Below are 27,646 nucleotides of genomic sequence, written 5' to 3'. Positions count from 1 at the left end.
TTCAAGGCTCTGGTCTAATGAATATTTAAGTATTTATACAAAATGGAATACCTTCAATGGGAGAGATTAAGAAAAACCCACTCCATGGTATCCCCTCTCCCAGTGATTATGGTATTCACCTAGGAGACCTAGGTTCAAGTCTCTGGTCCCTCTGAGGCAGTGTAGAAATTTGAACCTGGGTCTTCTACATCCTAAGTGAGTGCTATAACCACTGGATTATTGGATATAAGAGCTCCTCCTCCCCCAGCTGTGTTTTATGTGGGGCCTGACCCGGTAAACATGCTCTAAGGCAGCCTCTGAGTACACCTCTGGGATTGGGCCCCACAGGCAAGATAGCCGGGGGAATACTTGGTTTGTGAATCCTGCTAGGGCTTAAGTATGAGTTGCTTCTCACTTGCGATGCTGGAATGCCTGACTTCATGGGGTCTTTGGGTGGCTGTGAAGACCCCCTACAAGACAGACATATATACAGCAACACACTCTAAAATCTGATTGGACATTAATTTCTAACACAAATCACCAATGGGCCAGAACTGGTGGGGAAAAAAGATGCTACTGAATTGAATGTGTAATATATGTAGTACACAAGTGCCCTAGACATGTGGCTGCAGCCTGTCTCCTTGACACCAGTGGATTGCATGCTCATGGATCTAGCTGGAAGGAAAATCCTGTCTTGTGAGTGTCTGTCCTAATTACCACTTGCTTGCTCGATAAACCACTTCATTATGGTTAATGTCTACACAAGGAATGTAAATTGCTGAGGATAGCATGATTTCAGCATTCAGCATTCAGGAGCAGCATGATTTCACACCTTATTCTATCACTTTGGGAAGCTATCCTCATGCGACCTACATCTCTGCATAGGCATTATTTACCATCACTGCTACATTTATGGTTTACTCCCTTGCTTGAAAATGAGGAGAAAAATATGCTCACTGTTCCTATTCTTTACATGTATTCTCGGTGTCACATATATAATGCCTCCAAATTGCTGTGCACAGAGAGCAGGAAGATGGCAGTGATAGAACCAAGCCAGGGGGCAGAAAGAGACATGTAGAATCCTTGGTAAGCAGACATGAGATTTTAATCCAAATCACATCGAACAACATCAGTTCAGAGGTACGATACCAAAGAGTCAGATGTCACAATGCATATTACACCAAACCTCACATGCCACCAGTTAGTGAATTATTATACATCATTATTATTATACAGGGGGATTCCTGTCAAACTCTGTGTACCTCTGCCAGTTGGCATCAGGAGGTGCCTCTCTCCCTCATGTTACATACTACAATGCTGGAAATGGAGCTATGCCCTTTTCCTTTTACAGAGGTTGGGCCACCCTTCATTACCACTCCCCAGCAGTTTGTATTGTCTGGGCAGAGGAGGGACTACAGAGCAATTCTGGCCAAGCAGCTCCAAGCTGTGACAGTAGCAAGAGAGGGGCGGGTGTCTGAGAAATAAACCGAGAGTGAGAGAAGGGGAATGGGTGGAGGAAACTGGGGAGACAGAAATAGCAAAGAGTGAGAGAACAGGAGCAGGAAAAAGAGGCAGGGGTGAGAGGTAAAAACACGGGGAAGAGAGCAAAGAGAGATCATGGAGTTGCTCCTGTGGCTCTGGTCCCAGCTTCGATCCTGCGGGAACAACCTCCCAGCACTGGGCATAGCCCTCACAATCTTCGCTCTGCTATTTGATTTCCTGAAGCGCAGGAAGAGCTGGAGTCGCTACCCACCAGGGCCGACCTCTCTGCCTTTCCTTGGGACCATGCTGCAGATCGATTTCCACAACCCGCACGTCTCCTTTACCCAGGTCAGTGCCAGAGGGGTTGGAGAGCCCAGTGTGCAGGGAAGCGGGTCTGGTGTGGGCTGGTGGTTCATTAATGTAGCTGGTGAGGGCTGGACGGGTTATTTTACTGGCCTGGGGCTTTTCCAACACAGTTAACAGTCAGTCCCCCTAGGGGAGGAGGGGCTCTAACGCTCTCTGATTGAACTCAAAGATAGGAACACTAGAGTTGTGGACTTAACGGTCAACTGGACACTCTCTGGAACCAGAAGTCCTCAATGAATCAGGCAGGTAGCAGCGCAGACCAAAAAAAAAAAAAAAGCAGCAAATAACTTACTGCCTGGGGTTCAGGGCTTCAGCCAAGGGGATTGGGGCTGCAGCTGCAGGGTGGGGGGAATCAGGGCTGGGGGGACTTGGGGCTTCTGACCCTCGGGAGCACTGGGGCTCAGGGCTTTAGACGCAGGAGGGATGGGGCTCCTAGCTCTGTACCCAGCTTCAGCCCTACGGGGGGTGCTGGGGCTCAGGGCTTTAGCTAGCAGGGGAGTGCCGGTTTCAGCCCCAGCGCTCTCACTATAGCTAAAGTCCCAAGCCCTGGCGCCCCCTGCTGAAGCTGGGAATGGAGCCATGGGGAGCCCAGGCACCCCCTGTGGGCTGGGGCAGAAGCCAGGAGCAGAGATACGGAGCTGAAGCCCTTCCCCCTAGGTCTAAAGCCCTGAGCCCTGGTGCTCCTGCTGGGCAGAAGCCCTGAACACTCTGCCTGCCCTGGACCTCGACTCAAGGGTCAGAAGCTCCGATTCTCCCCGCCCCCGTCCTGACTCTCCCGCCCACTGCCCACCCTGCAGCTGCAGCCCCAACCCCAACGGCCCTGTGGCTGATGTCCCTAACCTCTTCTTCAGAGTTACAGATGGACAATCTCCATTCCCAAGGTGTCCCTAACTGCAAGGTTCTCCTGTATCTGCTTTGGCTTTGCTCTGGCTCTAGAATCCAGACGGCAACATTCCACTCTCGAGTCCAGTCGAATTCTCTGCAAATGTGATAGCACTGGAGGAGAGTGATACTTACACACTCTCTCTCTCTCTCTCTCTCTCTTTACCTTCTCCCTGTAATTTCAGTTGGAGACCTAGGGTATGTCTACACTACGAAATTAGGTTGAATTATTAGAAGTCAGTTTTGTAGAAAGCGTTTTTATACAGTCGAGTGTGTGTGTCCCCACACAAATGCTCTAAGTGCATGTCGTCGGCGGACTGTGTCCACAGTATCGAGGCAACTGTCGACTTCTGGAGCTTTGCACTGTGGGTAGCTATCCCACAGTTCCCGCAGTCTCCACCGCCCATTTGAATTCTGGGTAGAAATCCCAGTGCCTGATGGGGCTAAAACATTGTCACTGGTGGTTCTGGGTACATATCATCAGGCCCCCGTTCCCTCCCTCCCTCCCTCCCTCCATAAAAGCAAGGGCAGACAATCGTTTTGCACCTTTTTTCTTGAGTTACCTGTGCAGACGACATACCACAGCAAGCATGGAGCCTGCTCAGCGAACCGTCACCGTATGTCTCCTGGGTGCTGGCGGACATGGTACTGCATTGCTACACAGCAGCAGTTTATTGCCTTTTGGCAGCAGACAGTGCAGTATGACTGGTAGCCGTCATCGACGTAGTCCTGGGTGCTCTTTTAACTGTACGCCTGGGCAAACATGGGAGTGACTCAGCCAGGTCATTTCCCTTGTTTCATCTCATGGTGATTGAGTCCTACCGGCAGTGCACTGTCTTTTAATATGCAGCCAGCAGAAGACGATGGCCAGTAGTCATACTGCACTGTCTTCTGCCGAGCACCCAGGAGGTGACGATGGCTAGTGGTCGTACTGCACAGTCTGCTGCTAGCATGATGTATAAAGATAGATGAAGTGGCTCAAAACAAGAAATAGACCAGATTTGTTTTGTATTCATTTTCTCCTCCCTCCCTCTGTGAAATCGACAGCCTGCTAAACCCAGTTTTGAGTTCTATCCTTGAGGTTTTGATTCTATCCTTGAGGCGGCCATTCAGTTTCTCGCAAAGCCACCCCCTTTGTTGATTTTAATTCCCTGTAGGCCAAGCCTGTAAGCCATGTTGTCAGTCACCCCTCCCTCCGTCAGGTCAACAGCAGACAATCGTTCTGCGCCTTTTTTCTGTGCAGACGCCATACCACGGCAAGCATGGAGCCCGCTCAGATCACTTTGGCAATTAGGAGCACATTAAACACCACATGCATTATCCAGCAGTATATGCAGCACCAGAACCTGGCAAAGCGAAACCGGGCAAGGAGGCGACATCAGCGCAATGATGAGAGTGATGAGGACATGGACACAGACTTCTCTCAAAGCATGGGCCCTGCCAATGTGGGCATCATGGTGCTAATGGGGCAGGTTCATGCAGTGGAACGCCGATTCTGGGCTCGGGAAACAAGCACAGACTGGTGGGACCGCATACTGTTGCAGGTCTGGGATGATTCCCAGTGCCTGCGAAACTTTCGCATGCGTAAGGGCACTTTCATGGAACTTTGTGACTTGCTTTACTCTGCCATGAGGTGCAAGAATACCAAGATGAGAGCAGCCCTCACAGTTGAGAAGCGAGTGGCAATAGCCCTGTGGAAGCTTGCAACACCAGACAGCTACCGGTCAGTCGGGAATCAATTTGGAGTGGGCAAATCTACTGTGAGGGCTGCTGTGATGCAAGTAGCCAACGCAATCAAAGATCTGCTGATATCAAGGGTAGTGACCCTGGGAAATGTGCAGGTCATAGTGGATGCCTTTGCTGCAATGGGATTCCCTAACTGTGGTGGGGCCATAGACGGAACCCATATCCCTACCTTGGCACCAGAGCACCAAGCCAGCGAGTACATAAACCGCAAGGGGTACTTTTCAATAGTGCTGCAAGCACTGGTGGATCACAAGGGACGTTTCACCAACATCAACGTGGGATGGCCGGGAAAGGTACATGACGCTCGCATCTTCAGGAACTCTGGTCGGTTTCAAAAGCTGCAGGAAGGGACTTTCTTCCCAGACCAGAAAATAACCATTGGGGATGTTGAAATGCCTATTGTTATCCTTGGGGACCCAGCCTACTCCTTAATGCCATGGCTCATGAAGCCATACATAGGCAGCCTGGAGAGTAGTCAGGAGCTGTTCAACTACAGGCTGAGCAAGTGCAGAATGGTGGTAGAATGTGCATTTGGACGTTTAAAAGCGCACTGGCGCAGTTTACTGACTCGGTTAGACCTCAACTAAACCAATATTCCCACTGTTATTACTGCTTGCTGTGCGCTGCACAATATCTGTGAGAGTAAGGGGGAGACGTTTATGGTGGGGTGGGAGGTGGAGGCAAATCACCTGGCTGCTGGTTACACACAGCCAGAAACCAGGGCGGTTAGAAGAGCACAGGAGGGTGCGGTGTGCATCAGAGAAGCTTTGAAAACCAGTTTCATGACTGGCCAGGCTACGGTGTGAAAGTTCTGTTTGTTTCTCCTAGATGAAACCCCCGCCCCTTGGTTCACTCTACTTCCCTGTAAGCTAACCACCCTCCCCACCTCCCTTTGATCACTGCTTGCAGAGGCAATAAAATCATTGTTGCTTCACATTCATGCATTCTCTATTAATTCATCACACAAATAGGGGGATAATTACCAAGGTAGCCCAGGAGGGGTGGTGGAGGAGGGAAGGACAAGGCCACACAGCACTTTAAAAGTTTAAAACTTATTGAATGCCAGCCTTCTGTTCCTTGGGCAATCCTCTGGGGTGGAGTGGCTGGGTGACCGGAGGCCCCCCCACCGCGTTCTTGGACGTCTGGGTGAGGAGGCTATGCAACTTGGGGAGGAGGGCAGTTGGTTACACAGGGGCTGTAGCGGCGGTCTGTGCTCCTGCTGCCTTTCCTGCAGCTCAACCATACGCTGGAGCATGTTAGTTTGATCCTTCAGCAGCCTGAGCATTGAATCCTGCCTCCTCTCATCACACTGCCACCACCTTTCAGCTTCAGCCCTCTCTTCAGCCCGCCACTTACTCTCTTCAGCCCGCCACCTCTCCTCCCGGTCATTTTGTGCTTTCCTGCACTCTGACATTGTCTGCCTCCATGCATTCGTCTGTGCACTGTCAGTGTGGGAGGACAGCATGAGCTCAGAGAACATTTCATTGCGAGTGCATTTTTTTTGCCTTCTAATCTTTGCTAGCCTCTGGGAAGGAGAAGATCCTGTGATCCTTGAAACACATACAGCTGGTGGAGAAAAAAAAAGGGACAGTGGTATTTGATAAGACACATTTTATAGAACAATGGGTACACTCTTTCACGGTAAACCTTGCTGTTAACATTACATACATAGCACATGTGCTTTTGTTACAAGCTCGCATTTTGCCCTCCCCCCGCCCGCATGGCTAACAGCAGGGAACATTTCTGTTCAGCCATAGGCAAACAGCCCAGAAGGATCAGGCACCTCTGAATGTCCCCTTAAAAAAAGCACCCTATGTCAACCAGGTGACCATGAATGATATCACTCTCCTGAGGATAATACAGAGAGATAAAGAATGGATGTTGTTTGAACACCAGCAAACATACACTGCAATGCTTTGTTCTACAATGATTTCCGAGTACGTTCTACTGGCCTGGAGTGGTAAAGTGTCCTACCATGGTGGATGGAATAAGGCTGCCCTCCCCAGAAACGTTTTGCAAAGGCTTTGGGAGTATATCCAGGAGAGCCACAAATGCCAGGGCAAATTAATCATTAAACATGCTGGCTTTTAAACCTTGTATAGTATTTTAAAAGGTATATTCACCGGAGGTCCCTTCTCCACCTGGTGGGTCCGGTAGGCAGCCTTGGTTGGGTTCGGGGGGTACTGGCTCCAGGTCCAGGGTGAGAAACAGTTCCTGGCTGTCGGGAAAACCGGTTTCTCCGCTTGTTTGCTGTGAGCTATCTACAGCCTCCTCATCATCATCTTCCTCGTCCCCAAAACCTGCTTCCATGTTGCCTCCATCTCCATTGAAGGAGTCAAACAACATGGCTGGGGTAGTGGTGGCTGAACCCCCTAAAATGGCATGCAACTCATCATAGAAGCGGCATGTTTGGGGCTCTGACCCGGAGCGGCCATTCGCCTCTCTGGTTTTCTGGTCAGCTTGCCTAAGCTCCTTAAGTTTCTCGCGGCACTGCTTCGGGTCCCTGTTATGGCCTCTGTCCTTCATGCCCTCGGAGATTTTTCACAAATGTTTTGGCATTTCGAAAACTGGAACGTAGTTCTGATAGCACGGATTCCTCTCCCCATACAGCGATCAGATCCCGTACCTCCCGTTCGGTCCATGCTGGAGCTCTTTTGCGATTCTGGGACTCCATCATGGTCACCTCTGCTGATGAGCTCTGCATGGTCACCTCTGCTGATGAGCTCTGCATGGTCACCTGCAGCTTGCCACACTGGCCAAACAGGAAATTGAAATTCAAAAGTTCGCGGGTCTTTTCCTGTCTACCTGGTCAGTGCATCTGAGTTGAGAGTGCTGTCCAGAGCGGTCACAATGGAGCACTCTGGGATAGCTCCCGGAGGCCAATACCATCTAATTGCGTCCACAGTACCCCAAATTTGATCCAGCAAAACCGATTTCAGCACTAATTCCCTTGTCGGGGGTGGAGTAGGGAAATCGATTTTAAGAGCCCTTTAAGTAAAAAAAAAAAGGGCTTCATCATGAGGACATGTGCAGGGTTACATTGATTTAACGCTGCTAAATTCGACCTCAGTGCCTAGTGTAGACCAGGGCCTAGTGTACTGGGCTGTTGCACAATAGCACTGTTAAACAGCTGCTACATTCCACCTCTGAGATGGCTGCACTTCAGTGGTGGGTAAAGTGTTCCCTTTATGTACCATCTGTATCCTCTGGGATGAAAAGGGCTAGTGAAAGATTTATTGTATATGAAAATGCATTTTTCTCTGCTCAGATCCATTCATTCAAAAGTTTCTCTGATTTTGGGATGTGGCTGCATGGATGACAGTCTTCCTTGTAGAAATGATTAAGAGTCTCAGGAAAAGTTAACAAAACCATAATCTCCAGGATATGCTTTTATGTCATCTCCAGGAAACTTTAGGATGTGCTTGTTGGTGTGTCTGCGCTAACAAGAGCACACACAGCATCTGCAGGGTTAGTTGTTGCAAGTGAATGCTTTGTCCTGTCTGGTAAACTATTGATGTAGCTTGTGGGAACTAAATCATATTATATTTTGTGATTGTGGTTGGCAAATGCCAGAGGCTCCTTTTTTAGGCTGGTACCTTTCAACACTCCAGTCAAAGGAAACTGGGTCTGGTTCTTGTTTTCACCATGCAGTAGAAAGAGCTTTGGAGTTTCCAGATCAAATCGGATTATGACAATGCTAGCAACAACACTTTTGACTTGTAGCTGCTTTTAACTCCACATTTTTAGTAACAACATATTATTCCCTTTTCTGTCCCTACTTCCATTTCACACAATTTCGTTTTGCTTTTTTGCATTTCTCACGGAATGGAAATGAAAATAGCTCCTTTTACTTACAGAATCATGGAAATCAAAGATGGAAATGACCTATTCTTATCCACCCCTCTCCCTTCTAGTGGTATGCCCCTGAGGGCTTTATCCAGTTTTAATGACCAGCAATGAGGCTTTCATCACTTCCCCTAGGAAACTTCCCCAGTCTGATACACCTCTTACTAAGGATTTGTTTCTTGATGTCCAGAGTAAATTTTCCTTTATTTAGGATTTCCCTACATACACACACACCCCTCCCCCCAGTTTTGTAAACTAGTTACATGCAGTGTTGCCAATTTAGTGATTGTTTGGAAATGTAATTGAAATTGAAACATTAATCCAAATTTTAAAAGCATATACAATTTATAATAAAATGCATGTATTTGAAAAAGTATAATAGATTTGAAAAGTATGAACATAGACTAGCTTCCTTATACAGCTGTTGTTTTTATGACTATGTCAGTGCATTCATTTTGGTGATGTTGGCCAACCTAATAATTTCAAATTATGATTTGTAAGCAAAGTCTAAATGAGCTCCCCCTGACAGCCATTGATGGGCTGGGGGCTGTGGGGAAAGGCTTCAGGACCAGATTGTATTTACATTCACACCTACCGAGGTATCCAGAAAACAGAGCTGTGTTGCCCAAGTGATAGATTTTGACTGGGGTTGGGTTACAAATCACTTGAATGCGGGGCGAAGGTCGGGGGGTAAGGAAATTTAGTTATTCTTATTGTAGGAGTAAAGGGCAGTAGAACTGTACTTAGCCTGTGCTGATTGAGGGGCATCGAGAGAGAGGGTGGGGACAGGTGTTTTGCTTGATTGTCTGCCTGAGTCACAAGTACTATTTGACCTGCTCATCTCCACTGTTTAAAGACAGAGCTGATTAGGCTCCATAGATAGTCTTTTGTTCTGTTAAGTGACCACTGCAGCTGAAATCACTGATAATCAGGTCTAAGTGTTTAGACCTGCTGTGGAACAGCGTTTCTGTGGAAGAGATGGCCCAGTCTGTACTAGCAGCGAGGTTCCCCCACTGAGAGCTCAGCTGAAATCACTGAGAGCTGGTGGAAACTCAAGAGACCAACTCGCAGAGGTCACAGTGGCAGGTGGCAGCAGAAGGTGACAGCGCAGGGCCATTGGCAACAGAGCAATGGAGTGAACAGTGGCACAACGAACAACAGTGGCCAGAGTGAACAGTGAGCAGCTGGAGGAATGAGCAAGGTGCCTTCTTGCTTCCCACCTGGGAGGTGAACTTATGTGAAAACATCTCTGAACTCTGAGTCTCCACTGACCAAGGTAAACACTGGTGAGTGTTAATGAGGCTGTTACACAACACAGTTCATGCGAACAAACATGGCTGTGGCATCATACTTTCTATTTAGGCAAGAGATACCACACACTGAAAACTGGAGGCCAATGTTAAGTGCATTGTTACTTGTTCATCCTGAAGCTGAACACTGGTTCCAAACAAAACCAGCAAATGCTCACTATCTTTCTGCAAGAAACTCAGCTGACTCGCTAGATGCATGTAGTGCAACACTGAAAGACTCAACAGTTGAAAAAGTGAAGAACTCTCACCGCATTCAGAAAATTTCCATACATGGCTGATGAATGCACCAATGCAAATGGTCATCAAGTATTAAATCATTGTGTATGTTATCTTGATGTCAGGGGTAGGCCAGTAGATGCATTTCTAGATGTTCAAGTTATAGAAGACACATCGGCTGCATCTGTGACAATCCACATCTTAGAAGAGTTAAATACTTGTCAATTGGACCCCAAACAGATGGCTGCTTGTGCATTTGATGGAGCTGCAAACTTCTCTGGAAGACATGGTGGAGTATAAGCTTTTCTCAGAGAAAAGTGTAACCCTAATCTCTCCTTTACACACTGCAGAGGCCATCTACTCCAACTAGCACTAGTATGAGCTGCAGAATCTTCAAAAGACATTAAAAAAGCTATAAATTTAATGTCTTCATTATATTCTTTTTTCAGCAAGAGTCTAAAAAGACTGAATATCTTGGAAAATATAGAAGATACACTGGGACTGAAGTTCAAATTAGTCCAACCTGGGAAAACCCTCTGGCTTTCTCATGAGAAATCCTTGGCTGTTGTCTTAAAATTACTCCAGCTGTTATTACTGGCTTTGGAAAGTATCTACCAAGATGGGCTGGATCTAAGTAGTGAGGCTGGTAGATTACTTTTGCTACTATGTTTAGAGAACACTATTGCCATTGTCTCTCTCGTAAGTCTACTGTTGAAACCACTTGGGTCATTAAACAATGCCATCCAGGTATCTCCTACAACAGTAGTAGATCTTTGTCCAGCAATAGAAGCTACATTTGGCTCAATCAGAGAGCTAGCCATTGAAAAAGTACTGGAAGAAGCAAAGACTTCATTCCAGAAGTTGACTAATGAAGGCATTTATATTGAATCCTTAAGTGAAGAGGACAAGAAGTGTTTGTTAAGACAACTGAAAAAGTACACAGACTTGATTCTTAAAAATCTACAACAGTGACTTCTAGATTCTACTCAACCTCTATATAGCTTTTACAGATCCCTGTCTTATAAAACACCAACAGTTGAGTGGAGTGAGGCACTACCAGCAATGGGGCTGCCATGGGATCAGGATGGAATAGAGAATTTGAACAAAGAGTGGAATATCATACGACGAATGAATGAAGGTTTGACTTCAACTTCTTTTTTATCATCACTAGTGGCTCGACCAGATCTTTGTGTTCTGTTTCCTGGGATGAAAGAAGTAGGAATTCATCTCTTGCTACTCCCAGTCACAACAGCTACAGTTGAGCATTCTTTTTCATCATTGAATGGAAGTACCGGACACACGAGAAGCCACCAAAGATGAACGCATTGCATTCAAGAAGTTCATTAACAGGTTTGTGCAAAATTATAACAAGAAACCAAGAAGGATGTAGACATAGTGCTTCATAGAAGGCTTGAGTAGCCAACTTTAATTTGTGTGATGATTTTAAAACATGAGTTAAATCTAATAAAATGGTCATGAAACATTTTTCAGTTTTTACTATGGTGCCATACGGCCCACCTTCACCCTCATAGTCTCACCCCAGCCTCAGCCGCCTTACCCCTATCTGCGTCCCCCCCTCCCAGAACCATGGCCCTGCTCCTGGCCCCAACTCTAGGTGGCGGTGAGGGGCACAGACATGGTAAGGGGGGGCACAGCTCAGCACCCCTACTCTAAAACTGTTGCAGCACCACTGGCCAGGACTAAGACCCTGGTCCTTTATCTCCAGGATCTGAAGCTTTGAGGATGTTCTTTCTACCCTGTAACTGGCTACCAGAGGGCAAACTGCTCAAATACACACTTTAACCATTACAATTAGATATAAACTGATTTAGACTCATTCCATGACTCCTTCACCCAACCCTAAACAATTTCCCTCCATCCTTCGCATTTGAACCTTTCAAAGACTTGCAGCAATCAGTCTCCCACCTTAGATATTTGACCAGTCTATATATTTACATCATTTTATCTTTCCTCATGAAGCAGCCCATCTAGCTCCCTAAACTCTTTTGCGGCTTGTCTCTGAATTCTCTCCTTTTTAATCACATCTTTCTGGTAATGAGATGAATGCCCGGAATGCTAGGCACAGTTACAGATGCAGGTTTGCATGGGTGGCAGGTATAATAGGCCAGAAAAGGCTAAACCTCCCCTGGTGCAGCTGCCGCCAACCCTGCCACTGGACGCCTGGGCTGTGGTGGCCCCACCTCTTCCCCTCCCTGCTGGGAATGGGCTTCCGTGGGAAATTTTTGCTCATTTATTATGTGCCATGCAGGTTCCCGGGCGGCTGAGGAGATGGTATCTGCTACTCAGCGTCCCGGGTCCCTTGGACTCCCCAGGGACATTACTGATGAACCCAGGAAGCTGAGTAGCAGAAACCATCTCCTCAGTTGCCCGGGAACCTGCATGGCACATATAAAAGCTCGGCGTTCTCTGCCTGGCTGCTCCTCTCCAGCACTCTCCACCCCCTCTCTGGAGGGTCCCGCTGCCACTCACCTGTTCCTCCTCTCATTGTTGCTTGGCCCCCTTCCCACTTAGGCTTCCCCCCCTGCCACCACTCACTGATCCCTCCTCCCCACCCCCCCACTCGACCCGCACACGGCGAGGGACAGCAGGGGGGCCAAGCGGGAAGGAGAGGAGAGATGCACACAGTGAGCGGGGAGGGGGACAAGCAGGGGAGGCCGGGAGAGGAGGGACCAGTGAGGAGCGGCGGAGGGGTGCCGAGTGGGAAGTGGGGAAGGAGAGGAGGGTTGCACTTGGTGAGCAGGGAGAGGGCTGAGTGGCGGGGGAGGAGGGAGGTCAGCGAGGAGGGCCGAGCAGGAAAAGGGGGAGGAGGGAGCAGTGGCATGGGAGCCTGGGGTGGAGTGGGGCTGGAGTGTGGATGGGGCCGTGGGCGGAAAAGGTGGGATGGGGCTAGCCTCCAGCCTGTCTAACATTTCTGTCTGGCCCACCTGGCTCTTTGGCTGGCCCCTCATGAGCTCTGGGCCACTAAAACTCCAATGACACAGCAGGGTGCTCAGGCAGGCCGCCTGCCTGCTGTGGCCCCATGCTGCTCCCGGAAATGGCTGGCTGCTGCTGGCATGTCTCTCTGCACGCTGCCCCTGCTCCCAGCTCTGGCCTCACAGCTCCCATTGGCTGGAAACCAGCCAATGGGATCTGCGGGGGTGGTGCTTGCGGGTATGGGCAGCACATGGAGACCTGCTGCCCCCTCCCCGCAAGGGGCACGCAGAGATGTGCCAGCAGCAGCTGGCCGCAGCCACTTCCGGGAGTGGCATGGGGCCAGGGCATGCAGGCGGCCTGCCTGAGCCCTTCTGCGCCGCCTGCCGGGAGCCGCCTGTTGTAAGCACCTCTCAGCCACAGCCTGCACCTCACACCCGCTCCCGCACCCCAACCCCCTGCCCCAGGTCAGAACCCCCTCCTACACCAAAACTCCCTCCTGGGGCCCACATCTGTCACCCTCTCCTGCACCCCAACATGCTGCACCAGCCTGGAACTCCCTCCTGCACCCAAACTCCCTCCCAGACCCCGCACCGCTGCCATTAATATAGTAGAAATGTGTGGCCCGTGACGACTTACCAAAATTCCTGGAGTGACCCCCTTGTGAAAATTATTGCCCACCCCTGGCTTAGAGGAAAGCTACTGTAGAAAAGCAGGAACACAATAGATTTTTTTGTTTGTTTTTCATATACACATAAAACAACTACTTGTGGTTTTTCTGTCCCTAAATTCTTGGCCCAGAAGTGCATTTTCTCCAACATGTGTGGACAATCCTCAAGAAATCCCACAAATAACAGGTGAAAAAAGGTTACATTTGGGGTATTTGATAATTGCTTTAAACTGTTCTGCTTTGCGCTCTGCAATGCCTGTCTGTCACCAGGGTACAGTGGCCCTGGTCCTCCCTTACATGAGGCACATTTTGTGCTCGTGGAGTCAGAGGCAATGTGTAGGAGGGGCATGGGGGGTTAAGTGCCCCCCCCAGATTGGCCTGCTGGAGGCAAGGAGGGAGAGGGGCTCTGTCCTCTCCTGTGTCTCTCCCCTGGCACGTTCAGCTGCTTTCCCTGGCAGCTGGGCGGGGAGCAGGATGGAACTACTTCTGCCTCAGAGAGCCTCCCAGCCTGCTCCATGTCCCTACCCTTTCTCTTCCCTCTACCTGGCCCTCCCCGTAGCTCCTCCCCCTCCTCCTCCTCTTTCCCTGAGGTTCGGCCCCCTGGCCAGGCTGGAAGCCAGAGCCTGGCAGTGGTAAGAGCCGCCCAGGGATCCTGGGCAGGGGGCTGGGGTGCCCAAGAGCAGCCCCCAGCCTGTCCTCTCGCCCCCCCCCCACTGGGCCATGCCACCCAGGGCAGGTGGAGGGTACAGTGGCCCAGGCTCCCTGGGTGGTTGTAGGGCTCTGGCTTCCAGCTTGTCCGGGGACGGGGCATCGGGGAGAAGAGGAGGAGCAGGATTGGGGCCACTAAGAGGGGCTAGCAACGGGAAGAGGCTGGTGCTGCAGGCAAAGGCTGTGCTTAGTGGCGGGGGAGCTGATGATTTCTGCCTGTGTCACTCCGCGCCTGCCCAAGGCTTGCAGTTGGGGAAGAGGGGGATTGCAGCCCTCTGTCCTCAAAATTACACCCATGTTAAAAAGTGGGCAGGCCTGGCCCTCCCAATTTTAAAACTGGGGGGCCATGGCTCCCTGCCCCCCCACTCCCCGCCACCGTTCCGGCACCCCTGCTCCTGGATCACTATAACAGGCTTACCATGAAGTCACAGACAGTCCCCTTAGACTCTCCAGTCTATCTTGCCACCCAGACAAACTGGACTTAGTGATAAATGGTCACCAAAAATCACCCCACATTCAGGTTGCTCCCAGTCCCAAGAGACCAGTCACTTACCCCAGATCAGCTGGTACCCTAGATCTTATACCAAAGACAACACCTGTAGCCAATCCTATAATAAATGATCTAAAGGTTTGTTAACTAGGAAAAAGAAATAACAGTTATTTGCAGGTTCAAGCAAGCAAACATATACACACATATGAGTTATCATCTAAATCCTAAGAGTGACCAAGTTGCAATGACCTGTCTATTCAAAATGTCTTTCAGGGTGGACCCAGAAGGCAGCCCTGGGGATCTCTAGCCCTGTCAGAGTTCAGACAGCCAAACAGATGGAAAATTTTCCTGTGACTTTGTTTTATTTCCTTCATTCAGCTTCCAAGTCCACAGAACAAGCGGATAGGGCCATTAACCAGTCCTTTGTATTGCAATGTTCCTTGACCCAGCTGATTTTGATAGTCCTTCTGGATGGGGTGGGGGAGGAGTCCTGTGCATGGTTCACAAGTTCAGAGCAGACATTTGCAAAGTTATAAAGCAAAACATACATATTTTCTTATGGCTTGGAACATAGTCATTGGAAGAGAGATTAATGCCTGCAGCAGCTCACAAGCATTTCATAGTCTAAACCAGGGATGACCAACCTGACCCTGAGAAGGAGCCAGAATTTACTAATGTACATTGCCAAAGAGCCACAGTAATACGTCAGCAGCCCCTCATCAGCTCCCCAACCCTGCTCTCAGCACCTCCCACCCATCGGCAGCCCCGCCAATCAGCGCCTCCCCCTCCCTCTCCACACCTCCCAGTCAGCTGTTTTCTGATGTGCAGGAGGCTCTGAGTGAGGGGGGAGGAGCGAGGGCACAACAGGGGAGGGGGTGGGAAGGAGTGGAGTGGGGGAAGCGCCTGTGGCAGAGCCAGGGATTAAGTAGCGAGCACCCCCCGGCACACTGTAAAAGTTGGCGCCTGAAGCTCCAGCTCCAGAGTCGGTGCCTATAGAGGAGCCGCATATTAACTTCTGAAGAGCCACACGTTGGCCACCCCGGTCTAAACACTAAATACATTCTTGTAAGACTAATACCTATTTTGAGCAAGCTAACATACAGGTGAACTGGTCTGTTCTCCAGTTATGAGTTTGTTAGTTCTTAGCTAGTGCCTGCAGCCTGGGCAAGAGCTGGCACCTCGTTTGCCAGCATCACAGGAAACGCCCTCCCCCACCCCCAATCCTTTATGTCAGTAATTTTTATTTTGTGTGTATCTGTAGCCAAAACTGCTGTACCCTCAGTGATAATATCAGATTTCACAAACTAAATAAGGTTGGGTCTGGTCAGTACTTGAATGGGATATCTCCTATGCAAAGCCATGTGCTGCAGGAAGCATTGTAGAAGGCTCTCTGTGTCAGTGATTAAACCAGTGCCACACCATGGTTTTAAGGAACAATGTATGCTTGGGTCTGTTATCCTTGAAGACACCAAAAGAGGTCCTGACTTCTTGTAGTCGTTAAAGACCCCATGACACTTTCACAAGATCCCTGGCCAAATTTCAACTTGGTTAGTTACGTTCTGCTAACAAACTCTTCCTGCACCTTCAGCTGACAATGGTGGTGTTCTTCACTCCCTGTGTAAGTGGCTGTGTAGTGATGCTGTGAGTTGTTCCACTCCAGAGGTGGCTGCACATCAGTGATTAGCTAACAAGCCCAACAGAGTGCTCTCAGATCCTTCTAAGTTAGAGAGCGTACAGAAATGCAAGATGATATTTTTCAGGCTTGCTTTCCAGCAAATTTAAGTGTCATCTGGCTTCCAACAGTATATTTTTCCTTTTTCTTTTCTTGACAGCTGAGTAAAAAATATGGAGATGTCTTTAGTCTTCAGAACTGCTGGAGTAACCTGGTAGTAGTGAATGGATTCAAAGCAGTAAAGGAAGCATTAATCCAGAAATCGGAGGACTTTGCTGACCGACCATACTTTCCTTTACATCAGCACTTGGGTTATGGAGAGAACTCCGAAGGCAAGTACCTTGGAAACTAACATAGTTTTCTGGTAGTGTTGCAAGAGAACTGGCTTTATCATTTGAGTTCCTGGAGAGGTTGAAGGGGGATTAAGGAGTGAGCTGCCTCCCTCTCTTGTCCCTCTGTTGACGTTGCTTTTGGTGGAGTCTGCCCCTGACACTACCTCTCGCGAGGAGGAAGTCAGGCTCGATGAAAATGGGGACTCTCCTTCCCAACTGCAGCGCTACAACAACTACTAAGACATGGCCATTCTGACATGTTCAGTAGAATGTACATGCCAATCAATACTGATTAGCTGCCATTGTCAGAACTGGCAGATTCCTATCCCTCACCATATGTATGTATCTTCCTCGGCTTGTAAAAAAAAATATAACCTCCTTCCAAGGAACCTCCAGGACCCAAGAGTGAAAGTGGGGGAGAGTAGAAAGAAATACAACCTAAAAGGGAGGCTTGTTGGGCTGGAATCCTCTCGGGTTATCCCAAAGCACCTTCATAACAAAAATTAGAGCTGGAAAAATATCTGTAGAGTCACATCTTCTCAACCTTGCCCTGGCCCATACTCTGACCTAGGGCTGGCCAACCTGTGGCTTTGGAGCCACATGCGGCTCTTCAGAAGTTAATGTGTGGCTCTTTGTATAGGCACTGACTCTGGAGCTGGAGCAACAGGTGCCAACTTTCCAGGGTGCTGGGGGAAGCTCACTGCTCAACCCCTGGCTCTGTCCACACTATACCCCTTCCCACCCCCTCCCCTGAGCCTGCCATGCCGTCGCTCTTCCCCTTCCCCCCCAGAGCCTCCTGCACGCCACAAAACAACTGATTGGGAGGTGCGGGGAGGGAGGGGGAGGTACTGATCAGCGGGGCTGCCAGTGGGCGGGAGGCGCGGGGAGGGGGTGGGAGCTGATGTGGCACTGCTGATGTATTACTGTGGCTCTTTGGCAATGTACACTGGTAAATTCTGGCTCCTTCTCAAGCTCAGGTTGGCCACCCTTGCTCTGGCCAATGCAGGGATGCTCCCTATAGTGTGCCCTCCAGTGCTTTGTCCAATCCAATTTTAAATGACTTGTGATGGGGCATCCGTTAATTCCTTTGAGAGACTATTGAGTAGTTTAGTAGCTCTAATCATTGGGAAATGTTTTTTGACATCCAACCTGAGGCTCACACCCTCTGAGTATAGCATGGCTTAGCTCCATTAATTGTATCCGATTATACAAGCTGCGGATCTGGCCCTAAATTTCATCCCATTACTCCTAGCTATACCTTGGCCCTCCATGAATAATCCCTCTCCTTCTGCACTAACCACCTACACCTATGAAGGCTGCAATAATAGCTCCCATTAGTTGCCATTTGGCCAAGCTATACTTGGTTCCTTTTATCCTTCCTCAGAAGCCAGTCACTCCAGGTCAGCTCTATTTTGTTGCTGTCCAGCGAATTTTGCATGGTGTGCTCCCAGAGCTTATTAAGTATCTTGTTTATTAATACTTTCCAGGGGTGGTGCTTGCAAGATATGGCCATGCGTGGAAGGAGCAAAAGAGATTTGCACTCTCCACCTTGAAGAATTTTGGGATGGGAAAGAAATCCCTGGAGCAGCGTATAACTGAGGAAGCTGGATTTCTATGCTCTGCAATCAGTTCTGAAAAAGGTTTGTAGCATCAAGGGAGATGGGGTAGGGGATCAATATAACTTCCATACGTAAGGAAATGAAAGGATAACATGACTGATTATGAAGGAAGGAATAATAACACAGTATCTCACATTTCTACATAATGCCTTATAGCCAGAAGGATACTAAAGTGCTTTGGAGACCAGACACACAGTGATCATTCTATCCAGCACTATCCTGAAGCCACATGTGGGGTCAAACCTGACCGCTGTTTTAACATGACAGTTTGTGATGGGAAGTAAAACAAAAACAAAACCCCAACATCTCCAATTGAATGTGCAAGGGGAATTTTAGGTTGGTAGAATGTAATTACCTCAACTGGAATCTGATGAAGGCATCAACACTAAGATGCTTCCAAAACATGTCCTTAAAGACGTCACTTTTGTGCCTAAACTTAAAAACATCTGTAGCTGCACAGTAACATCTGTCTGCACACAGGTGGCCCGGGTTCAGAACTGAGGCAAAGAGATGAGTATTACTAACTGAATCTGCAGCAGATTTTTAAGTTTTCCATGGTGGTCCTGCAATTTTTAAGTTTTCCATGGTGGTCTCTCTTCCAAGTATTGAGCAGGCCCAACCCTGTTAGTATGTGAGACACGTTTAACTTCCCCAGCTTACATGAGCATGGACTTTCAACTGGTTTGTTCTGTAAGCAGTCTTGAAATGTTAGAGGTTCTTACTCAGTATGTTCCATGCAGTGAGGGACAGGCTGCAATGATGTTGTGCCTCCTAATGTCTTTGGTTGGTCCTGTATGTTTTTCAGGCTGTCTTTTTGATCCACATTTTCTTATAAACAACGCAGTTAGCAATGTGATCTGCTCCCTCATCTTTGGTGAGCGCTTTGACTATGACAATAAGAAATTTCAGAGGATGCTGCAATTGTTTGAACAGGCCTTGGATGAAGAAGCTGGATTCCTGCCCCAGGTAACTCAGCACATATGATTTGGTCGGTAAGAAGCTGCCATTTGATTGATCAGTTAGATTGTATTTTAGTGATTCTTTTCTGAGAGCCATAGGTTGTGGTTTTCTCTCTCCATCTGTTATCTTAGCTCCTTATTGTAATACCATGGCTGCTGCGCATCCCTGGAGTGCAACAGAGCATCTTCCAATCCCAAAAGGAGGTCCTGGAGTTCATAGATGAGCTTTTGAAGGAGCACAGGGCAACCTGGAATCCTACCCAAAGGAGAGACTTCACTGATGCTTTTCTACAAGAGATAGAGAAGGTAGGAGGAGACGGACAGGTGTAGATCTCTTTGGCTCTGTGAATATATTAGTGATGGGAAAACTCCCTGTTGGCTCTTAAATAGCATATTAGTTATTGCCCATGTTAAGTCTACATTCAAATTTACAGAATTGCTCTGAGAAAATTGAGATAAGAAACCCTTAGAAAACAGACACATAAAATCCACAGCATTACAAAAGATAGCCGGACTACTTCCTGCTGTGATCCTGTCATATCTTGTATGCTAAGCATGGTGGCCCTGAAGAGTACTTAGTGGGGAGACCTGTCTTATAGAAAATGAGATTGTTGTTTCAGTAGGTAGCACTGAGGTCCTGATCTCATAGAAGATACGAGGGCAGGAATAGGGCCTGTCAGATTGTTATTCCCAGGTACGTATATGAACTTTTGGAATCCTGATGTTAATTTGTTGGCTAGTTTGTTGGCTGCACCCTGCTCGCTACTACATGGAATTTCTGACCTGATCAAGTCTGAGTGATCACACTAACCTCTTGAGGTTGCAGAGGCACAAATCTCTAAGACTGACTGGAGACCCTCCTTTAACTCTGGAGGTAAGAGACTGTAGGCAGAGTTTCCAGCATATATGCTGAGTGTACTGAGCAGCATCAGCCAGTGGGAGTATGCTGTGGCTGGGTACTCCTCCTCCATCTTCATAAACTCTTTCAGGTGCCTTTGGCAGTGGTGCTGGAACTGAGGGTGCTGCCGCACCCCGTGGCTTGAAGCAGTAATAACACACAACAAATACTTGGTTTCCATGGTTTCCAGAATCAGAATCCCCACTATAGAAATTGTTCCGGCAACCCTGGACTTTGGTGGGTCAGAAAATGCCACTGAATTGTCCACCAGCACCTCACGGAAACTCTGCCCAATTCCTGACACAGGCATGACAGCATAAGCAAGAAAAGTTCTTGAAAAGGGGCCTCTTCCATGTTGCTCGGCAGGCAGTGTTGGCAGGCTGGTCAAGCTTTTTATAACATGCAGGGTGGGCATTAAGCTTCCCCATAGTCAAAGGCTAGAGCGGCCACACTCTGGGAGGGTGCTAGGGAATCTGGGATATGGTTGGTTTGACTCAGGTCTGTCTGCTACTGTGTGGATGCCAGAGCCCCAGGTTCATGGCTGGGTTAGAAAATTCTTAACGTAGGGTTGATAATCAGCATAGACTTCTGCAGGGGTAGTCATTAATTTTTTGTCAAGGTCCAAATTTCTTGGTCAAGGTATAGGCAAGATCCAGACTGCAGAGAAAATAATAAAAAAATAACAACAGTAATGATAAATAAATAAAAAGATTTCAGGGTCTGTTCAAAAGTATCTACCAGTCCAGATTTGGCCTGCCGTCCACCTATTGACTGCCTCAGTGTAGATGGTCAAGCCCTGGGTTATCTAACCCAGGGTCAGCTGAGTCACGTGCCACTAACCCTGGGCTTATATTGCAGTGTAGACATACCCTGTGTTTTTGGAGCAGAATGTCCTGAGCTTCATTCCTGATAAGTCCATGATGTGTGGAATAAATGATTACCTTGAAATGTATGCGACCAAGGAGCCATTACAGCGTGTGTTGTCATATGCACGTGTTTTGCTGCACTCTGCAAACAATTCAACCTTTCAATCTGAGAATATGAATTACCACTATCTACAATTCTGCTCCTCTCTCCCCAGCAAAAATCTAAGGTCAAATCATGCTCTCTTTTGTTCTCTTCAGGCTAAAGATCATGTGGGGAGCAGTTTCAATGACAACAACCTTCGTATAGTAACAGTTGACTTGTTTACCGCTGGCACTGAGACCACCTCCACCACCCTGCGCTGGGCAATGCTGTACATGCTTCTCCACCCTGATATCCAGTGTAAGCAAGAGGACTGGTGGAGCTGTGACCGGTTCTCCCAATCCTGCATCTTCCACTGAGAACTTCTTAGCATCTGCTGTCACCTTTGTGGTCTGGGGGTATGAAGCTGCCGTAGCAGCAGTCACAGCAGTGATTGGGGGAATAATTCCAGTGGAGCACTCTCTGAGGGGGAGAGCAAAGACCTGTGGGAAGGGAGAAATGACAGAGAATGCCCCTGTTAAAGATTTCAGTGTCAGAAGGAATGCTCACCACTTTTCTTCATGACAAGTGCTCTTTGAGACCCTCGTATCTACTTGGTAACTCTTCCTTCTCTTAGGGCCTCCATAGGGATAAATGCTAACCTGCTTGAATGTGCTAATGCCAGAGGCACAAGTACATAGGCACCAACTCCATGGGTGCTCCATGCTTGGAGCACCCACAGGGGAAAAGATTGTGGGTGCTCAGCAGCCACTAGCAGCCGCGCCAATCAGCTCTTCCCCAATTCCCCCTGCCCATCATGGATCAGCTGTTTAGTGGCATGCAGGAGGTGCTGGGGGGGGGGGGGAGAACAAGGGCAGGGCGCACTCAAGTGGAGGGGGTGGAGCAGGGGCAGGAAGAGGCAGGGCAGAGTGGGGGCAGGAAGACGCACGGCAGGGTTGAGGCCTTGAGGGAAGGGGTAGAGTGGGGGCGGGGACTGGGGCAGAGTGGGGCTCAAGCACCCTCGAGGAAATTAGAAAGTTGGCGCCTATGCACAAGTGGGTCAAATACAGTATGGGTAAGGTGGGATGTCTCTAACAATGAACTTATTAACCCATAGAACGGAAGATGACTATGTAAATTGGCCTGAGTAACCGAAGATGAGTGTGCTCTCCTTCAGCTCCTAATTCCGCATTCCTCTTTCCCACTGTCTGCAGAGCTCACTTTGGCCCTTGCCCCCAACCAAGGCCAATACCCTCCTATAGATTTCTCTAGGTAAATTCTCCCTTACTAGCACTCTTGTTTCCAGAGGCTTTCACCAATCTCCCTGTTCAACAAACACACAAGACCTGATTGCAAGGTCAGGAATCAGCAGTTGGGAAGCAGGGCAGTGCATGTCTGGGGTATCAAAGAGACTTTCTGATTGTGGAGGTGAGAGAAATCAATAGTTCATCCAGACAAGGCCCATGCCCTCTCCCCACTGTGGGATATCCTTCCTGACCCCAAACAAGTGCCCCTGACACCAGCCAATTCCCACACACTTAGAGCACCCACTGCCTAGAAAAGACTCACTTGTAAACTGCTCAATAATTGATAGGAAGCTGGTTAACAAACTCACAGAATATTAACCCACATTATTAATTATACTCATTATACTTCTATATTATAATAGCTTCCATAGGCTCCAATCAAGATTGGTTCCTTGTTGTTCTCAGCACTGTACAAATAAAGATAAACAGACAATCCCTGCCCCAGAGAGTTTACAGCCTAAGAGTAAATCCGTAGGCTCCTCAATTTACGGTGTTGATGTACATCATTAAATATGTTACATCCTCCTCAATGTAAAGGGTCTTTTTCCAGGTAAAGTCCATGAAGAAATTGATAAGGTGATTGGCAGGGACAGGTCACCCCTGATGAAGGACCTAGCGAACATGCCTTATACCAGTGCTGTGATCCATGAAACTCAACGTTATGGGGATATCACTCCTGTTGGCATGCCTCACATGACATACCGGGACACTGACCTTCAAGGCTTCTTCATTCCAAAGGTATCTATGGCCAGGCAGGGGATGCAGACCTCCTCTCCTCTTGCAGACTTATGTTCTGAAGCTGCAGACATTCCATATGTGAATCTCCCCAAGGTTCCATGCAGAGGGGGGTGGAGCACCAGGCCCTGAATCACACAACCATTGGTGAGTTATCAAATGTGCAGTTTTAAAAGGCCTTGGGCTTCAGAGACAGCCTTGTTTATGTGGTTAGCTCCATCTTCAACAGGTCTTTGGATATCTGAAAAAACAACGAATTGAGCTAAGACACTACTAAGGATTGCAATCCTTACAGGGGAGACAGTAATTTTGTCTTGGGCACCTTCTAACATTCAGTACATCTGCTTGAAGGTGGAGAAAGGTAATGCTGACTGATTGTATAGAAACTACCAGCTAGGTTAGCAGTTCAAATTCAGAACAGTACCAACTAACACTCTATTATCTGAAGGCTGTTCAGAGGCTGCTGTGCATCTCAGTCCAGTTCCAAATGGACAAGAGACAATGACGGGCAATGATTGCCTTCCTTGATGACAGTCTCATTGGAGAGACCAAAGCCATACAATACTCAATTCCACTTTTGCCCTTAGAGGAAGCTCCCCTAGCTCAGGCCTGAGGCATGTAAGAGGAGAAAGATCTCACTTTTTCTGTGAAGACAAAGAGAATTGTGGTTTGGAGTCTCTCAATCAGCACACTCTTACCAGATCTAAAATTAACTTGAGAAAGAACTTTAAGGAATTGGGGAGTAGAAGCAATTTTCATCTCATGAACCTCATTAGACCATGAAAACACCACTTGCATACTCTTAGTCTAGCTAGCATGCAATGGACAAGGGCGACAGGCTCAGAGCATATGCTATGCAATGGCTGAGGCCTTGAAAGCATCCCACTCCACTGTGCTATAAGATTATACAATGAGATACCTGAGCTGGGTTTTGTGCCTTCCTCTGAAGCATCCTACAATGGCCACTGCTTGAGATGGGATATTGAATGCAGAGGGACTGGCCTGTTCTGATATGACAATTCTTATGTACCCTGTTCCTTCTCTGGGGTGGATCAGGGGACGACAGTCATCACTAACTTGTCCTCGGTGCTGAAGGATGAAACGGTTTGGGAGAAGCCACACCAGTTCTACCCGGAGCACTTCCTGGATGCAGATGGGCAGTTTGTGAAGCGAGAGGCCTTCCTGCCTTTCTCTGCAGGTAAATCCAAGGGGAGGAGCAGCTGGCAGAGGCCGTCCCTGTGGAAATGAGGCACGGTGCATGAGATGTGACCCACTATAGTTATGGGAAAATGAGTCTCCTCTAAAGCAAGATGTCCCTCTCATCATAGAGCAGCTTCCTCAAGGGGAAGATCAGCGCAGTCTGAGCTGAGCTGGGCCTGTTCTGCAGTGTCCTCATGGTACCACTATATGCAATCTCTCCAAAATAGCTCCCTCTTTATATTTCTCCAGTGCAGAAACTCTGGCCTTGAAATGCTGTACTTCGGGTCAGGCCTTGAGAGACTGAGCATCTTGTCCCAGAGGCCTATGTAAACCACTTGGCCAAAGGGAAGCAGTCCTGTATTCTACACTCTGCAGTAAACTGGGCAACCCTCACCTTAATTAATTTGTTGCTCACCTTCTACTGCTGTAGTTATTTAAATAGAAAATAAAATTGTTACAAATCAATTAAGATTGCTTATGTAACAAAGTCACCTACCTAATCCTACAAGAGTGCAGAACTGCCAGATTAAGGAGGTCCTCATCCCTTAAGCCTATACACCCATCCGTCACATTAGGCTCTGTTCTTCATGAGCATGCTTCATCTCCCCAGAGAAATTACTTCATACTTCAGTATATCTGCTTGAAGGTGGAGGCCCAGGAATTGGTTTAGAAGCAATGTGCACACACACAGGTGAGGTGTGTGTTATTGGGAAAGAGATGAGGTCATAGTTAAGGATTTCTGTTAAAGCATAATCAAAATTTGGGACCCTCTGGTCTATAGCCTCACATAATTCAAGAATGGACTTTTTGTTAGCAGCACAAAGCACAACACCTCTACCTTTCCTATTTGCTCAACAGCTCCACTAGATAATAATGTTGCCGTTTTCCATCTTGAACAGCTAGTCAAATTTCAGGGCCCTGCAGACATTCCTGTTGGAAGTAGAAATTGAAGGAGTCAGGTATTTTCTTTGATGCAATCTTGTTTATAAGGAACATACAAAGTCCTGCTCCTCTGAATTCAGGAGGAACCAATAACAAAAGGAGCAGTTTCTTAGCTTATGGCCCCAAGCCTCTTTTGCCAGCAGCTTTTTTCCAGAGTCACTGCACTCACAGGCTACTACTACTTGTCCTTCTTGCTTTTTTTTCTGCCTCTCTCTCTGTTTTTGTCTGTTCTCAGTTTTCATGTGTTCTCTCACACACTCACAACTCTCTTCCCCCCGCCTCCTCCCTCCAACCTGGTCACAATACCAAGTGGACCTCCCTACCCACCGGATGCTAGTTTCTGGAAAGATTCTATTAGGCCTTGTTTTAGGTATGGGTTACAACTATCTTAAGTGAAGGGTGTGTTCACACAGCAGTTTGAATGAGGTTTTGAGTCAACGCATAACACAGTTTTACCCAGTTCATAACATGGTCTAACCCATAACTCATTCACTTCAGTTATCAACTCATAGACTTCAAAGTTTCATTTTACTATCTTCAAAGAGAACAGTCCAAAGAGGAAGATGGGGGTGTTGTCATAAAGGTTCTTAATGACCAAGAGAAGGATTTTGCAGTGGCTACGGGAGTAGATATGGCACCAGTGAAGTCTTTCAGGCTGGTGGTGAGGTGATCCTGTTTGTATGAGTACTGCAAAGGCTTGCTGCAGTGGTTTAGCCTGAGATGGGTCATTGGTGAAGATGTACCACTTTGGTTTCCTGGACTCAAGGCAAATACATGATCCCCAGATCGCACTTAAACCAGAATCTGCTGCCTGGTAGCATGGGCATGTTATTCCACCTCAGATTTCTCTATCTAAAGGCATTTATTTACCTATTTTGATTCAAGAAGTTAAGAATTTCACAAAGAGCATATGGGACAGATCTTCATCTGGTATAAATTACCACAGATCCTTTTACATCAATGGAGTTGTGCCAATTTAACCAGTTGAGGATTTAGCCATGTGTATTAAAGTGTCTGACCCTTTTGAGTCAGGCTAACTATGCAGTAATTCCCCTCTCCAAATTAACTGACAGAGTCCTTGGTTTTATGATTTCCACTGAAGCTTCTGGTGCTGGCCACAATCAGAGACAGGGAATCAGATTAAACAGAACATTGGTTGTTCTAGAGAAGTATTTCCTAGTTGTTCCTGTTCACACAGGGTCTGGGAATAGGGAGACTCAGCATCTGCTGCATATGGAGGCAGATTCTCTGTTCACTCCAACCTGTGGGTGTGCAGTACGGGTCTTACTCCTTCAGTGACTATCATTTACATGTCATGTTGTATCCTCCTTCTCTCTGCCTCCTCCCTCTTCTCTCACTCCCACGCTTGCAGGTCGTCGTGCTTGTCTGGGGGAACAGCTGGCCAGGATGGAGCTTTTCCTCTTCTTCACCAGCCTCCTGCAGCACTTCACCGTCCGTCTCCCTGAGGGCCAGGCCAGGCCTCGAGAGGATGGACACTTTGCCACGACAGTCAGCCCCCACCCCTACCAAATGCAGGCTGTCCCAAGATAACAGGAGCGCCATTTCAGATTGGGGAGGAGGGCAACTTTAACCATGATTCCAGGGGACACTTAGGCACCTGAAAACTCTAGGGTTTTCTGCAGATTATAGTTTAGAAATTAGCTGATAGGAACACTGTATCTAATTCCTGTATTAAAATAAAGAGAATTAAATAAATATTAGGCCCACTCAGCTGTAACACTAACATGTTCTCACATCTTGTATCAAGACCCTGAAGGGACATTGGTTAGATTTAACTTTTTAATGTATATTCTTACTAACTTTTGAAGACAACAATTGAAACAATTGTAGAAAAATCTAGATTACTTTCTATCACTTTTTGCAGTTCACCAAGTTTGGAGTAGATCATTTAACTTTGGAAACATCCTACTAGGGCAAGGCCCCATGAGTTTATACTGCACCTGCCTGGGGCTGAATTGGTGTTACCTCACTCCAAATAATAGACTAGAAACTGATCTTAAACAGGAGTGAAACTGACACTTTCAAGTCACTTTCATAGTATTGCCAACCCTAAATGTTCAAAAATTATGAATCAGGCTGACCAAAAATCATGAGATTACGTAAAAGTAATAGATTTGGTGCTCTTTTTATTGCCTTCTGCTTTTTGAGCCTTTCCTGTTGACCTGAATTTGATGGGTTAGTTGGCAGGATTGTACTTTAATCCCGCTTCCTTAAGAATTTGCAGGAGCTCATCCAGCTTTGCCAAATGTTCTTCCTTGTTGCGAGTAGCTAAGCAAAGGTCATCTACATACTGGAATAAAACAGTTGGTTTAGAAAATCGTGTTAGGACTTACTGCATTTGAGCATGGAAAAATGCCTTGCTATTTTTATATCCCTGTGGTAATTGGGTC

The 27,646-nt window shown here is 47.7% G+C and overlaps 1 protein-coding gene across 1 annotated transcript; it reads left to right on the top strand.

The window, feature by feature from the left end:
• The first annotated feature begins 1,441 nt into the window (after positions 1–1,441).
• On the top strand, positions 1,442–27,005 carry LOC119863104 (cytochrome P450 2D14-like). The gene is made up of 9 exons (XM_038420889.2): positions 1,442–1,809; positions 16,459–16,630; positions 18,118–18,270; positions 19,055–19,215; positions 19,341–19,514; positions 21,231–21,372; positions 22,909–23,096; positions 24,150–24,291; positions 26,608–27,005. Exons 1-9 carry the CDS (start codon positions 1,597–1,599, stop codon positions 26,784–26,786), a joined length of 1,524 nt encoding a protein of 507 aa, XP_038276817.1. The 5' UTR covers positions 1,442–1,596; the 3' UTR covers positions 26,787–27,005.
• The last annotated feature ends 641 nt before the right edge of the window (positions 27,006–27,646 follow it).

This window comes from Dermochelys coriacea, chromosome 1 (assembly GCF_009764565.3).
Source record: "Dermochelys coriacea isolate rDerCor1 chromosome 1, rDerCor1.pri.v4, whole genome shotgun sequence".
NCBI classification, from domain to species: Eukaryota; Metazoa; Chordata; order Testudines; family Dermochelyidae; genus Dermochelys; species Dermochelys coriacea.
This window is presented reverse-complemented; position numbering and strand designations above follow the sequence as displayed.

Coding starts and splice junctions, on each gene's coding strand:
- LOC119863104 (XM_038420889.2), top strand. CDS start 1,597: ATGGAGTTGCTCCTGTGGCTCTGGTCCCAGCTTCGATCCTGCGGGAAC. Junction 1,810..16,458: donor CGCACGTCTCCTTTACCCAG/GTCAGTGCCAGA, acceptor TTTTCTTGACAG/CTGAGTAAAAAATATGGAGA. Junction 16,631..18,117: donor TTATGGAGAGAACTCCGAAG/GCAAGTACCTTG, acceptor AATACTTTCCAG/GGGTGGTGCTTGCAAGATAT.